General features: G+C 38.5%; 1 protein-coding gene across 1 annotated transcript in view; it reads right to left on the reverse strand.

Annotated features, from left to right (window-relative positions):
* LOC112236708 (1-acylglycerol-3-phosphate O-acyltransferase ABHD5-like) overlaps positions 1-12,741 on the reverse strand; it is a 25,153-nt gene extending 12,412 nt beyond the window's left edge. Inside the window, exons 1-4 of the mRNA XM_042310375.1 lie at positions 12,660-12,741; positions 10,495-10,580; positions 9,904-10,351; positions 6,798-6,952 (exon numbers count right to left, since the gene is read on the reverse strand). Of these exons, the coding sequence (XP_042166309.1) occupies positions 6,798-6,952; positions 9,904-10,351; positions 10,495-10,580; positions 12,660-12,730 (760 nt within the window). The 5' untranslated portion in view covers positions 12,731-12,741. The remainder of the gene's footprint in view (positions 1-6,797; positions 6,953-9,903; positions 10,352-10,494; positions 10,581-12,659) is intronic.
* Positions 12,742-17,665: the final 4,924 nt, after the last annotated feature.

A 17,665-nucleotide genomic window follows, 5' to 3' on the forward strand; every position in this document is an offset into this window, starting at 1 on the left:
TGTTAGGGTCAGAGCCAAGTCACAGAAAAACACAGCCATGTTTCCAGCCAAAGAGTGGAGTCACAAAAATCAGAAATAGAGATAGAATTAATCACTAACCTTTGATGATCTTCATCAGATGACACTCATAGGACTTCATGTTACACAATACATGTATGTTTTGTTTGATAAAGTTCATATTTATATTTAAAAAATCTCAGTATACATTGGCACGTTGTGTTCAGTAGTTCCAAAAACATCCAGTGATTTTGCAGAGAGCCACATCAATTTACAGAAATACTCATTATAAATGTTGATAAAAATACAAGTGTTATGCATGGAATTATAGATACACTTCTCCTTAATGCAACAGCTGTGTCAGATTTCAAAACAGCTTTACAGAAAAAGAAAAACATGCAATAATCTGAGTACGGCGCTCAGAGACCCAACAATCCAAAAAGATATCTGCCATATTGTGCAGTCAACAGAAGTCAGAAATAACATTATAAATATTATAAATATTCACTTACCTTTTATGATCTTCATCAGAATGCACTCCCAGGAATCCCAGTTCCACAATAAATGTTTGATTTGTTAGCTACTTTTGTTAACGCGTTTTGAAAAACAAATCCAACCTCACGAAGCGTGTTCACTAGTTGCAGACGAAATGTCAAAAAGTTCTGTTACAGTCCGTAGAAACATGTCAAACGATGTATAGAATCAATCTTTAGGATGTTTTTAACATAAATCTTCAATAATGTTCCAACCGGAGAATTCCTTTGTCTTCAGAAAAGCAATGGAACTAGAGCTACCTCTCACGTGAACGAGCGTCACGAGCTCAAAGCATTCTGACAGACCTCTGACTCATTCCCTTCTCATTCGCCCCCACTTCACAGGAGAAGCATCAAACAAGGTTCTAAAGACTGTTGACATCTAGTGGAAGCCGTAGGAAGTGCAACATTACCAACATCCCACTGTTTCTTCAATTGGGGCTGAGTTGAAAAACTACAAACCTCAGATTTCCCACTTCCTGGTTGGATTTTTTGCCATGAGTTATGTTTTACTCACAGACATCATTCAAACTGTTTTAGAAACTTCAGAGTGTTTTCTATCCAAATATGAATAATATGCATATATTAGCAACTGGGACAAAGTAGCAGGCAGTTTACTCTGGGCAACTCTGGGCCCCTTATTAATCCAAGCTACTCAATACTGCCCCCAGCCATAAGAAGTTTTAAAAGTTAAGGGTGGTATACAGAAGATAGCCCTATTTGGTATAAGACCAAGTCCATATTATGGAAAGAATAGCTCAAATAAGCAAAGAGAAACGACAGTCCATCATTACTTTAAGACATGAAGATCAGTCAATCTGGAAAATGTCAAGAACTTTGAATGTTTCTTCAAGTGCAGTCGCAAAAACCATCAAGAGCTATGAAGAAAGTGGCTCTCATGAGGACCGCCACAGGAAAGGAAGGCCCAGAGTTACCTCTCCTGCAGAGGATAAGTTCATTAGAGTTATCAGCCTCAGAAATTGAAGCCCAAATAAATGCTTCACAGAGTTCAAGTAACAGACACATCTCAACATCAACTGTTCAGAGGAGACTGTGTGAATCAGGCGTTCATGGTCGATTACTGCTAAGAAACCACTACTGAAAGACACCAATAATAAGAAGAGACTTGCTTGGGCCAAGAAACATGGACATTAGACCGGTGGAAATCTGTTCTTTGGTCTGATGAGTCCAAATTTGAGATTTTTGGTTCCACCCGCTGTGTGTTTCTGAGACGCAGAGTAGGTGAACGGATGATCTCCGCATGTGTGGTTCTCACCGTGAAACATGGAAGAGGAGGTGTGATGGTGTGGAGATGATTTGCTGGTGACACTGTCAGTGATTTATTTAGAATTCAAGAAACACTTAACCAGCATGGCTACCACAGCATTGTGCAGCGATATGCCATCCCGTCTGGTTTGCGCTTAGTGGGACTATCATTTATTTTTCAACAGGACAATGATCTAACACACCTCCAGGGTGTGTAAGGGCTCTCTCTCTCTCGGAGGACCTAAGCCCTAGGACCATGCCTCAGGACTACCTGGCATGATGACTCCTTGCTGTCCCCAGTCCACCTGGCCGTGCTGCTGCTCCAGTTTCAACTGTTCTGCCTGCGGCTATGGAATCCTGACCTGTTCACGGGACGTGCTACCTGTCCCAGACCTGCTGTTTTCAAATCTCTAGAGACAGCAGAAGTAGTAGAGATACTCTTAATGATCGGCTACTGACATTAACTCCTGAGGTGCTGACTTGCTGCTCCCTCGACAACTACTGTGATTATTATTATTTGACCATGCTGGTCATTTATGAACATTTGAGCATCTTGGCCATGTTCTGTTATAATCTCTACCCGGGACAGCCAGAAGAGGACTGGCCACCCCTCATAGCCTGGTTCCTCTCTAGATATCTTCCTAGGTTTTGGCCTTTCTAGGGTGTTTTTCCGAGCCACCGTGCTTCTACACCTGCATTGCTTGCGGTTTGGGGTTTTAGGCTGGGTTTCTGTACAGGACTTTGAGATATCAGCTGATGTACGAAGGGCTATATAAATACATTTGATTTGATTTGATATTTGACCAAGAAGGAGAGTGATGGAGTGCTGCGTCGGATGGCCTAACCTCCACAATCACCCGACCTCAACCCAATTGAGATAGTTTGGGATGAGTTGGACTGCAGAGTGAAGGAAAAGCAGCCAACAAGTGCTCAGCATATGTGGGAACTCCTTCAAGACTGTTGGAAAAGCATTCCAGGTGAAGATGGTTGAGAGAATGCCAAGAGTGCCAAGTGTTCAAAGCTGTCATCAAGGCAAAGGGTGGCTACATTGAAGAATCTAAAACATATAGTATATTGAGATTTGTTTAACACTTTTTTGGTTACTACATGATTCCACATGTGTTATTTCATAGTTTTGATGTCTTAACTATTATTCTACAATGTAGAAAATAGTCCAAATGAAGAAAAACCTTTGAACGAGTACTAGTAGTAGTGTGCCATAAACTTTTGACTCTATATCGTACCCAGTGGTCCAGCCAGTCTTAGTTTATACAGTGCTTTAGGAAAGTATTCAGACTCCTTGACTTTTTCCACATTTTGTTATGTTATAGTCTTATTCTACAATTGATTAAATGCTTTTTTTGCCTCATCAATCTACACACAATACCCTATAATGACAAAGCAAAAAACGTTTTTTTGAAACATAAAAAAATATAAAACGGAAATATCACATTTACATACAGTTGAATTCAGAAGTTTACATACACCTTAGCCAAATACATTTCAACTCAGTATTTCACAATTCCTGACATTTAATCCTAGTAAAAATTCCTTGTCTTAGGTCAGCTAGGATCACCACTTTATTTGAAGAATGTGAAATATCAGAATAATAGTAGAGAGAATCATTTATTTCAACTTTATTTCTTTCATCACATGCCCAGTGGGTCAGAAGTTTACATACACTCAATTAGTATTTGGTAGAATTGCCTTTAAATTGTTTAACTTGGGTCAAACGTTTTGGGTAGCCTTCCACAAGCTTCCCACAATAAGTTGGGTGAATTTTGGCCCATTCCTCCTGACAGAGCTGGTGTAACTGAGTCAGGTTTTGTAGGCCTCCTTGCACACATGCTTTTTCAGTTCTGCAAACACATTTTCTATAAGATTGAGGTCAGGGCTTTGTGATGGCCACTCCAATACCTTGACTTTGTTGTCCTTAAGCCATTTAGCCACAACTTTGGAAGTACACTTGGGGTCATTGTCCATTTGGAAGATCCATTTGTGACCAAGCTTTAACTTCCAGACTGATGTCTTAAGATGTTGCTTCAATATATCCACATAATATTCCTTCCTCATGAAGCCATCTATTTTGTGAAGTGCACCAGTCCCTCCTGCAGCAAAGCACCCCCACAACATGATGCTGCCATCCCCATGCTTCACGGTTGGGATGGTGTTCTTAGGCTTTCAAGCCACCCCCTTTTTCCTCCAAACATAACGATGGTCATTATGGACAAACAGTTGTATTTTTGTTTCATCAGACCAGAGGACATTTCTCCAAAAAGTACGATCTTTGTCCCCATGTGCAGTTGCAAACTGTAGTCTGGCTTTTTTATGGCGGTTTTGGAGCAGTAGCTTCTTCCTTGCTGAGCGGCCTGTCAAGTTATGTTGATAAAGGACTCGTTTTACTGTGGATATACAGTAGATACTTTTGTACCTGTTTCCTCCAGCATCTTCACAGGGTCCTTTGCTGTTGTTCTGGGATTGATTTGCACTTCTCGCACCAAAGTACGTTCATCTCTAGGAGACAGAACGCGTCTCCTTCCTGAGCGTTATGACGGCTGCGTGGTCCCATGGTGTTTATACTTGTGTAGTATTGTTTGTACAGATGAACGTGGTACCTTAAGGTGTTTGGAAGTTGCTCCCAAGGATGAACCAGACTTGTGGAAGTCTACAATTCTTTTTCTGAGGTCTTGGCTGATTTCTTTTGATTTTCCCATGATGTCAATCAAAGAGCTACTGAGTTTGAAGGTAGGCCTTGAAATACATCCACAGGTACACCTCCAATTGACTCATGATGTCAATTAGCCTATCAGAAGCTTCTAAAGCCATGACATCATTTTCTGGAATTTTCCAAGCTGTTTAAAAGCACAGTCAACTTAGTGTATGTAAACTTCTGACCCGCTGGAATTGTGATACAGTAATTATAAGTGAAATAATCTGTCAGTAAACAATTGCTGGAAAAATTACTTGTGTCATGCAAACTATAGTTTGTTAACAATAAATTTGTGGAGTGGTTGAAAAACGAGTTTAAATGACTCCAACCTAAGTGTATGTAAACTTCTGACTTCGAATGTAAGTATTCAGACCCTTTAGTCAGTACTTTGTTGTAGCAGCTTTAGCAGCAATTACAGCATCGAGTCTTCTTGGGTATGACGCTACAAGCTTGGCAAACCTGTATTTCTCCCATTCTTCTCTGCAGATCCTCTCAAGCTCTGTGAAGTTGGATGGGGAGCGTTGTTGCACAGCTATTTTCAGGTCTCTCCAGAGATGCTCGATCGGGTTCAAGTCCGGGCTCTGGCTGGGCCACTCAAGGACATTTAGAGACTTGTCCCAAAGCCACTCCTGTGTTGTCTTGACTATGTACTTAGGGTCGTTGTCCTGTTGGAAGGTGAACCTTCGCCCCAGTCAGGTCCTGAGCGCTCTGGAGCAGGTTTTCATCAAGGATCTCTCTGTACTTTGCTCAGTTCATCTTTACCATGATCCTGAATAGTCTTCCAGTCCCTGACGCTGAAAAACATCCCCACAGCATGATGCGGCCACCATCATGCTTCACCGTAGAGATGGTGCCAATTTTCCTCCAGACGTGGCGCTTGTCATTCAGGCCAAAGAGTTCAATCTTGGTTTCATCAGACCAGAGAATCTTGTTTCTCATGGTCTGAGAGTCCTTTAGGTGCATTTTGGCAAACTCCAAGTGGGCTGTCAGGTGCTTTTTACTGAGGAGTGGCTTCCGTCGGCTTCCGTCTGGCCACTCAAACATAAGGGCCTGATTGATGGAGTGCTGCAGAGATGATTGTCCTTCTGGAAGGTTCTCCCATCTCCACAGAGAAACTCTAGAGCTCTGTCAGAGGGACCATTGGGTTCTTGTTCACCTCCATGACGAAGGCCCTTCTCCCCGATTGCTCAAGTCCGGCCAGATCTAGGATGAGTCTTGGTGGAACCAAACTTCTTCCATTTAAGAATGATGGAGTCCACTGTGTTCTTGGGGACTGTCAATGCTGCAGACATTCTTTGGTACCCTTCCCCAGATCTGTGCCTTAACACAATCCTGTCTCAGAGCTCTACAGACAATTCCTTCGACCTCGTGGCTTGGTTTTTGCTCTGACATACACTGTGAGCTGTGGGACCGGTGTGTGCCATTCCAAATCATGTCCAATCAATTGAATATACCAAAGATAAATCTAAAGGATGATCAATGGAAACAGGATGTACCTGAGCTCAATTTACAGTCTCATGGCAAAGAGTTTGAATAGGTCTGTTTTTTATTTTTCATACATTTGCAAACATTTCTAAAAACCTGTGTTTGCTTTGTCAATTATGTGTGCTTAGATTGCTGAGGATTTGTTTTTTTTAAATAATCAATTTTAGAACAAGGCTGTAATGTAACAAAATGTGGAAAAAGTCAAGGGGTCTGAATACTTTCCGAAGGCACTGTATATCCAGTCTTAGTGTGTATATCTTACCCAGTGGTTCAGCCAGTCAGTGTTTATATCTTACCCAGTGGTCCAGCCAGTCAGTGTTTATATCTTACCCAGTGGTCCAGCTAGTCAGTGTTTATATCTTACCCAGTGGTCCAGCCAGTCAGTGTTTATATCTTACCCAGTGGTCCAGCCAGTCAGTGTTTATATCTTACCCAGTGGTTCAGCCAGTCAGTGTTTATATCTTACCCAGTGGTCCAGCCAGTCAGTGTTTATATCTTACCCAGTGGTCCAGCCAGTCAGTGTTTATATCTTACCCAGTGGTCCAGCCAGTCAGTGTTTATATCTTACCCAGTGGTTCAGCCAGTCAGTGTTTATATCTTACCCAGTGGTTCAGCCAGTCAGTGTTTATATCTTACCCAGTGGTCCAGCCAGTCAGTGTTTATATCTTACCCAGTGGTCCAGCCAGTCAGTGTTTATATCTTACCCAGTGGTTCAGCCAGTCAGTGTTTATATCTTACCCAGTGGTTCAGCCAGTCAGTGTTTATATCTTACCCAGTGGTTCAGCCAGTCAGTGTTTATATCTTACCCAGTGGTCCGGCCAGTCTTAGTGTAGCCAGGAGGTTGAAGGGACTCATGACGACCCCCATAGCTCTGATCCACACTGGGATAGACTTCTCCTGATCCATGCTCTCTGGGCGGGCCGGGAACCCCCATGGCTCCACCAGGATCAGGTGTTTCACCCTGTAAACAGACACAGTGTGAACACATACACTGAGTGTACAAAACATTAAGAACACCTTCCTAATATTGAGTTGCAACCCGCCCCTTTTGACCTCAGAACAGCCTCAAGTTGTTAGGGCGTGGACTCTACAAAGTGTCCCAAAGCGTTTCACAGGGATGCTGACCCACGTTGATTGAAATGCTTCCCACAGTTGTGTCAAGTTGGCTGGATGTCCTTTGGGTGGTGGATCATTCTTGATACACACAGAAAACTGTTGAGTGTGAAAAACCCAGCAGGGTTGAGTTCTTGACCCAAACCAGTGCTCATGGCACCTACTACCATACCCCATTCAATGGCATTTAAACAGTGTCTTGCCCATTTACCCCCTGAATGGCACACATAAACCATCCGTCTCAAATGTCTCAAGGCTTAAAAATCCTTCTTTAACCTGTCTCCTGCCCTTCATCTACACTGATTGAAGTCGATTTAATAAGTGATATCCATAAGGGATCATAGCGTTCACCTGGATTTACCTGGTCAGTCTATGTCAGCCAAACTCAACTGGCGGACCGCGGTCCACGTCCGGACCCAGAGAAGGGTCAATCCGGACCGGACAAAATTGCTGTTGGAAGAGAACTGCTGCTGCTCATCCAGAACCTCTTCATAGTCACAAAATGTGACAAAGTTGTCAGAAGAAGCAAAACAGATCTTCAGATGGGTAGATGTTACATCACAGCAGATGGAGTTGTTTGAACTGCAAGAAAACATGTCTTTGAAGGAGCAGGCTGGTGACTGTGACCCTGTCACTTCCTGGGGAAAGATGGTGCCTGCAGCTGAAGTCCTCGTTCTCATGAAATTGGCACTTCATTGGCTCCACATACAGCTGTGAATCGGCCTTCTCCACAATTAACTTTCTTAAAAACAAAAACCGCACCAGGCTCACCAATGAACACCTGCACCATTGTCTCAGGGTTGCTCTCACACCATTTGTGCCAATGTTCAAATCATTGGCAGGAGACAGAACAATGTAATTTCTCATTGATGCAAGGGCAAGGCCCACAGTGACTTCTACATGAATACTGTGTAACGGATGTGAAACGGCTAGCTAGTTAGCAGTGGTGCGCGCTAAATTGTGTTTCAATCGGTGATGTCACTTGCTCTGAGACCTTGAAGTAGTAGTTCCTCTTGCTCTGCAAGGGCCGCGGCTTTTGTGGAGCGATGGGTAACGATGCTTCGTGGGTGACTGTTGTTGATGTGTGCAGAGGGTCCCTGGTTCGCGCCCGGGTATGGGCAAGGGGGCGGTCTAAAGTTATACTGTTACAACTGATGGCCCACAGTGACTTCTACATCAATACTGCATGGCCCACAGTGACTTCTACATGAATACTGCATGGCCCGCGGTAACTTCTACATGAATACTGCATGGCCCACAGTGACTTCTACATGAATACTGCATGGCCCACGGTGACTTCTACATGAATACCGCATGGCCCAGAGTGACTTCTACATGAATACTGCATGGCCCACGGTGACTGCTATATGAATACTGCATGGCCCACGGTGACTTCCACATGATACTGCATGGCCCACGGTGACTTCTATATGAATACTGCATGGCCCAGAGTGACTTCTACATGAATACTGCATGGCCCAGAGACTTCTACATGACTGCATTCTTACATGAATACTGCATGGCCCACGGTGACTTCTACATGAATACTGCATTGCCCACAGTGACTTCTACATGAATACTGCATGGCCCACAGTGACTTCTACATGAATACTGTGTGGCCCAGAGTGACTTCTACATGAATACTGCATGGCCCAGAGTGACTTCTACATGAATACTGCATGGCCCACAGTGACTTCTACATGAATACTGAATTGCCCAGAGTGACTTCTACATGAATACTGCATGGCCCACGGTTACTTCTACATGAATACTGCATGGCCCACAGTGACTTCTACATGAATACTGCATGGCCCACAGTGACTTCTACATGAATACTGCATGGCCCACGGTGACTTCTACATGAATACTGCATGACTTCTACATGAATACTGCATGGCCCACAGTGACTTCTACATGAATACTGCATGGCCCATGGTGACTTCTACATGAATACTGCATGGCTGCACAGAGTGACGTTCTGATTATAATTTTTCTTCAACTCTCCTTTGTTCTCCAGAAACATGCACTTTGTTTCATTTAAATAAATAAATATTTTTGAAAGCCTATGTTATTTTACCTTTATTTAACTAGGCAAGTCAGTTAAGAACAAATTCTTATTTTCAATGACGGCCTGGGAACATTGGGCCTTGCCCTTGCATCAATGAGAAATTACATTATTCGGTCTCCTGCCAATGATTTGAACATTGGCACAAATGGTGTGAGATCAAATCTGAGACAATGGTGCAGGTGTTCATTGTTGAGTCTGGTGCGGTTTTTGTTTTTTCTGCCTTGTTCAGGGGCAGAACGACAGATTTTTACCTTGTCAGCTCGGGGATTCGATCTTGCAACCTTTTTGGTTACTAGTCCAACGCTCTAACCACTAGTCTACCTGCCGCCATGTACATTGGTTCACAGTGCACTTTTTGCATAGACAATGATGCGACCACTTTTGTTCTTCAGCAATGTTGATACAATTTTGCACATGTTTACATTCGAAAGAAGTTGTAATTAATACAAATTCTTAGTCTAATTTATTGTATTTAATGTACATTTTATATAACAACGTGTTTCCTATGTCGTAGACGACAATGCTTGTTACTACGCTGTACCAAAAGGTGTCCATACGGACCTTTGTCACCTAGGAGATTTGTGTCACTGGACCTTCTCCAATAGCAGTTGAGTATCCCTGGTCTATATCATGAAAAAAGCAGGTGTTCCTAATGTTTTGTACACTCAGTGTACGTATGAACACACAGTATGAACACAAACACACGACCCCCCTCCTCTCGTCCCGCTGACCTGTGTGGGTGTGTAAGTGTGTAAGCAGCAGCCAGGTATCCTCCCAGGTTGTGTCCCAGCAAGATCATTTCCTCCAGGCCCACCCTGTCTCTCCACTCCTCCAGGGCCCCGATGAACTGCTCCTCTGCCCCCTGGGGGTCCACACTGAACAGGGGCCTGCTGCTCCGACCGAACCCCAGCAGATCCAGGGCATACACGGCTCCACTGCCACACAATGAGTCCAGGTTCTGAGCCCACAGACCCACACCACCCCCAAACCCATGGAGCAGCACCAGCGGAGGACGGGGACAGCGCTGGAGAGAGGGCTGGGGAGAAGAGGGATGAGGCTGGGGCTTAGACTGGGGCTGGGGGGGGAGTGAGGGATATCCTTTGGCGTTGAAGGCTATGGTCCAGACATAGTTGCCATTGGATATCGGGACATCTTGCCTGGAGAATGAGGTCTTCACAGCTGAGAGGAGAGAAATGGAAGGAGGGATGGAGGAGAAAGATGGAGGGGAACAGGGAGGGAGAGCAAAATGAGAGAGGAGATAAGATGTGCAAGTATGATGGGTAGAAGAGAGGATGTAGTCATACACACACACACACTCTTACCCTTGAGCATTTTGTCCTCTGCATCCTTTAGCTGAGAGAGGGAGGTGGGGCACCAAGATGGAAGCCAACTGGAGATACACCTGTACCTGCGCACACACACAACATTGCGTAAACGGTCCTGCTGATGTCATAAACCCAGTGAACTTGGCGTTCAGTGATCACGGAGTCAGACTTCTAACAGCTTTATAGCAAACTTCTACAATAATGTCCCCTTATCTACAGTAGTCTAGCTATGTTAAATATAACAAACATTTACAATAACCTCCCCTCATCTACAGTAGTCTAGCTATGTTTAATTTAAAATAACATGCCAGCCAATGTGCAACAAGTTCTCCCTCTGGCTGAATAGTAAGACAAGGGTAGTCTATTATCGATTGGGTCATAATTTCAGTGTAACAAGGAACAAAACCCTTTATAGAATCAATGATAAGACTCTTTCTAGCTACAGGTGTGAAAAACATTCTGAATGTCACAAAGTTATGTGGCTGGCTACAATGACTGGTGGATGTGTATTTGTGTCTTGGTAGTGACAGACATATCCAGGCTTTAATAATCTTATCTCCACTGAGCTATGTCATTCTGTAATAAATACTGTACTTTCAAAGATCCAAGTGACGTAGCGGCACCAAGTTCACAGGAAGGAATATTTCCATTTGTCAAGGCAGATCATTTTATACAAATAAAGTTACATGTATAGCTTTATCACAAAATAAAAACATATTTTAGTGAACTAAAATATTTAATGGTAGATGCGCTATGAGGCTATGTGTTTGAATTCTAGTCGGGCCTACTAAATCAATTAATGGGGCTTTTTAAACAAATCTTTACATCAGCATGTTTATATCAGAGTCATTAACATTGAGGCATATTGCTCAACGAGGTATCCTATCATTCCTTAAACATTCTGTAAGTTTGTGAACTCTTTAGAATAGCTCACTATAATAACTCTGTAGAATAGCTCACTATAATAACTCTGTAGAATAGCTCACTATAATAACTCTGTAGAATAGCTCACTATAATAACTCTGTAGAATAGCTCACTATAATAACTCTGTAGAATAGCTCACTATAATAACAGCTCACTATAATAACTTTGTAGAACAGCTCACTATAATAACTCTGTAGAATAGCTCACTATAATAACTCTGTAGAATAGCTCACTATAATAACTATTTAGTATAGCTCACTATAATAACTCTGTAGAATAGCTCACTATAATAACTCTGTAGAATAGCTCACTATAATAACTCTGTAGAATAGCTCACTATAATAACTCTGTAGAATAGCTCACTATAATAACTCTGTAGAATAGCTCACTATAATAACTATTTAGTATAGCTCACTATAATAACTCTGTAGAATAGCTCACTATAATAACTCTGTAGAATAGCTCACTATAATAACTCTGTAGAATAGCTCACTATAATAGCTATTTAGTATAGCTCACTATAATAACTCTGTAGAATAGCTCACTATAATAACTATTTAGTATAGCTCACTATAATAACTCTGTAGTATAGCTCACTATAATAACTCTGTAGAATAGCTCACTATAATAACTCTGTAGTATAGCTCACTATAATAACTCTGTAGTATAGCTCACTATAATAACTCTGTAGAATAGCTCACTATAATAACTATTTAGTATAGCTCACTATAATAACTCTGTAGAATAGCTCACTATAATAACTCTGTAGTATAGCTCACTATAATAACTCTGTAGAATAGCTCACTATAATAACTCTGTAGAATAGCTTTCTATAATAGCTATTTAGTATAGCTCACTATAATAACTCATTAGAATAGCTCACTATAATAGCTATTTAGTATAGCTCACTATAATAGCTAATTAGAATAGCTCACTATAATAGCTATTTAGTATAGCTCACTATAATAACTATTTAGAATAGCTCACTATAATAGCTAATTAGAATAGCTCACTATAATAACTATTTAGAATAGCTCACTATAATAACTATTTAGAATAGCTCACTATAATAGCTCTTTAGAATAGCTCACTATAATAACTATTTAGAATAGCTCACTATAATAACTCTGTAGAATAGCTCACTATAATAACTCTGTAGAACAGCTCACTGTAATAACTCTGTAGAATAGCTCACCATAATAACTTGGTAAACAGTATTATATTAAAATCCACTCACCAGTGCTTGGCTGGGTGCAGCTCCTCCGCCATCCTCCTCACAGTGAACTGTGGTGATCGTCTGTCATCCATGCAGAGAAACTAAGTAGGAGTGGTAATTGGTAAGACCGCCCCACACACAATCTTTAGGCATGATAGTAGCCAATAGGAGAGAGCGGGGGAAAATGTAAGGGACAGTTCAACTCAAGGTGTCCAAAAACAAAATGCACCCCCCTCCCCCAAATTAAAAAATATTTTTGCACGACCCTCCTCTTGTACTGTAGGATGCATTGAACACTCTCCCCCACTCATAGAATTAATTCAGAATAATATTTAAAACTACAAATACCAAGAACTATTGTGACCCTGTGTTTATTAACGCGGATATGGACTTTGCCCACTTCAGCATGCTTTTCCGGCACAATCAATGTCATGCAGGGCTAAGGGGCCAGAAGGTTGAGGGTTCGCCAACCACCACGGACCAGCTCACTCTCCCTGCCTGTTTGATTAGACCTACACTATGATCAGAGCAGACTGCAGACAATGATCAGCTCGGGGGAAATCAGATTTTCAACATTTTGATGTCATATTTTTTATATATTGCAACAAATTTTCACCCGATAGTGTTTCTGTGCCGATGCACCACACAACCAATAAAATCGACTTCAGGCGCTTCAATATCATGGTTTACAGTAAATAGACTGTCAATCAATAAACTGTCGATCAATAGACTGTCGATCAATAGACTGTCAATCTGGACAAACAGAAAATACATCATCCCTCCCCTACCTTGTAGACTTACCCAGTATGGAAGACTTGGCCTGACAATCTCTGAACGTCTTAAACCTTCTGAGTGTTTTGTTATGTCTCTTTCAGTCCATCAAGTCACTGCACAGTATGGACTGATTGAATAATTGATTTTATTTGTAAGTTTAAAGAAATACATATATACACACAGTACATATACTGTTTTAAGTGTCAGGGATTGCACGATAAAGTCGGGGACATAATTTCCATCGTGGTCCTTATTTTTTTATATAAAAAATAAAATACAATTTTTACCCCCTTTTCTCCCGAATTTCGTGGTATCCAATTGTTAGTAGTTACTATCTTGTCTCGTTGCTACAACTCCCGTACGGGCTCGGGAGAGACGAAGGTCGAAAGCCATGCGTCCTCCGAAACACAACCCAACCAAGCCGCACTGCTTCTTAACACAGCGCGCATCCAACCCGGAAGCCAGCCGCACCAATGTGTCGGAGGAAACACCATGCACCTGGCGACCTGGATAGCATGCACTGCGCCCGGCCCGCCACAGGAGTCGCTAGTGCGCGATGAGACAAGGATATCCCTGCCGGCCGAACCCCCTCTAACCCGGACGACGCTAGGCCAATTGTGTGTCGCCCCATGGACCTCCCGGTCGCGGCCGGCTGCGACAGAGCCTGGGCTCGTGGTCCTTATTTTTAAAATAGATACATAACACATTACATAGATACATTACATAGATACATTACATAGATACATTACATAGATACATTACATTACATAGATACATTACATAGATACATTACATTACATAGATACATTACATAGATACATTACATTACATAGATACATTACATAGATACATTACATAGATACATTACATAGATACATTACATAGATACATTACATTACATAGACACATTACATAGACACATTACATTACATAGACACATTACATAGACACATTACATTACATAGATACATTACATAGATACATTACATTACATAGATACATTACATAGACACATTACATAGACACATTACATTACATAGATACATTACATAGACACATTACATTACATTACATAGATACATTACATAGACACATTACATTACATAGATACATTACATTACATAGATACATTACATAGATACATTACATTACATAGATACATTACATTACATAGATACATTACATTACATAGATACATTACATAGATACATTACATAGATACATTACATAGATACATTACATTACATAGATACATTACATTACATAGATACATTACATTACATAGATACATTACATAGATACATTACATTACATAGATACATTACATAGATACATTACATTACATAGATACATTACATAGATACATTACAGTACATAGATACATTACATAGACACATTACATTACATAGATACATTACATAGATACATTACATAGATACATTACATTACATAGATACATTACATTACATAGATACATTACATTACATAGATACATTACATAGATACATTACATTACATAGATACATTACATAGACACATTACATAGACACATTACATTACATAGATACATTACATTACATAGATACATTACATAGATACATTACATTACATAGATACATTACATAGATACATTACATTACATAGATACATTACATAGATACATTACATTACATAGATACATTACATAGATACATTACATTACATAGATACATTACATAGATACATTACATTACATAGATACATTACATTACATAGATACATTACATAGATACATTACATAGATACATTACATAGATACATTACATAGATACATTACATTACATAGATACATTACATAGATACATTACATTACATAGATACATTACATTACATAGATACATTACATAGATACATTACATTACATAGATACATTACATAGATACATTACATAGATACATTACATTACATAGATACATTACATAGATACATTACATAGATACATTACATAGATACATTACATAGATACATTACATAGATACATTACATAGACACATTACATAGATACATTACATTACATTACATAGATACATTACATAGATACATTACATTACATAGATACATTACATTACATAGACATACATTACATTACATAGATACATTACATAGATACATTACATAGATACATTACATAGATACATTACATTACATAGATACATTACATTACATAGATACATTACATTACATAGATACATTACATAGATACATTACATAGATACATTACATAGATACATTACATAGATACATTACATTACATAGATACATTACATAGATACATTACATTACATAGATACATTACATTACATAGATACATTACATAGATACATTACATAGATACATTACATAGATACATTACATAGATACATTACATAGATACATTACATAGATACATTACATTACATAGACACATTACATAGATACATTACATAGATACATTACATAGATACATTACATAGATACATTACATAGATACATTACATAGATACATTACATTACATAGATACATTACATAGATACATTACATAGATACATTACATAGATACATTACATTACATAGATACATTACATAGATACATTACATAGATACATTACATAGATACATTACATAGACACATTACATAGATACATTACATAGATACATTACATAGATACATTACATAGATACATTACATAGATACATTACATAGATACATTACATAGACACATTACATAGACACATTACATTACATAGATACATTACATTACATAGATACATTACATAGACACATTACATTACATAGATACATTACATAGATACATTACATAGATACATTACATAGATACATTACATAGATACATTACATAGATACATTACATTACATAGATACATTACATAGATACATTACATTACATAGATACATTACATAGATACATTACATAGATACATTACATAGATACATTACATTACATAGATACATTACATAGACACATTACATAGATACATTACATAGATTACATTACATAGATACATTACATAGATACATTACATTACATAGATACATTACATAGATACATTACATAGATACATACATTACATTACATTACATAGATAGATTACATTACATAGATACATTACATAGATACATTACATAGATACATTACATTACAGATACATTACATAGATACATTACATAGATACATTACATTACATAGATACATTACATAGATACATTACATAGATACATTACATAGATTACATTACATTACATAGATACATTACATAGATACATTACATAGATACATTACATAGATACATTACATAGATACATTACATAGATACATTACATAGATACATTACATAGATACATTACATAGATACATTACATAGATTACATTACATAGATACATTACATAGATACATTATTAGACACATTACATACATTACATAGATACATTACATACATTACATAGATACATTACATAGATACATTACATTACATAGACACATTACATTACATAGACACATTACATTACATAGATACATTACATAGACACATTACATTACATAGATACATTACATAGATACATTACATTACATAGATACATTACATAGATACATTACATAGATACATTACATAGATACATTACATTACATAGATACATTACATAGATACATTACATTACATAGATACATTACATAGATACATTACATTACATAGATACATTACATAGATACATTACATTACATAGATACATTACATAGATACATTACATAGATACATTACATTACATTACATAGATACATTACATAGACACATTACATTACATAGATACATTACATAGATACATTACATAGATACATTACATTACATAGATACATTACATAGATACATTACATAGATACATTACATTACATAGATATTACATTACATTACATAGATACATTACATTACATAGACACATTACATTACATTACATAGATACATTACATAGATACATTACATTACATTACATAGACACATTACATAGATACATTACATAGATACATTACATAGATACATTACATTACATAGATACATTACATTACATAGACACATTACATTACATAGACACATTACATTACATAGATACATTACATTACATAGATACATTACATAGATACATTACATTACATAGATACATTACATAGATACATTACATAGATACATTACATTACATAGATACATTACATTACATAG

This window comes from Oncorhynchus tshawytscha, linkage group LG31 (assembly GCF_018296145.1).
Source record: "Oncorhynchus tshawytscha isolate Ot180627B linkage group LG31, Otsh_v2.0, whole genome shotgun sequence".
NCBI lineage: Eukaryota > Metazoa > Chordata > Actinopteri > Salmoniformes > Salmonidae > Oncorhynchus > Oncorhynchus tshawytscha.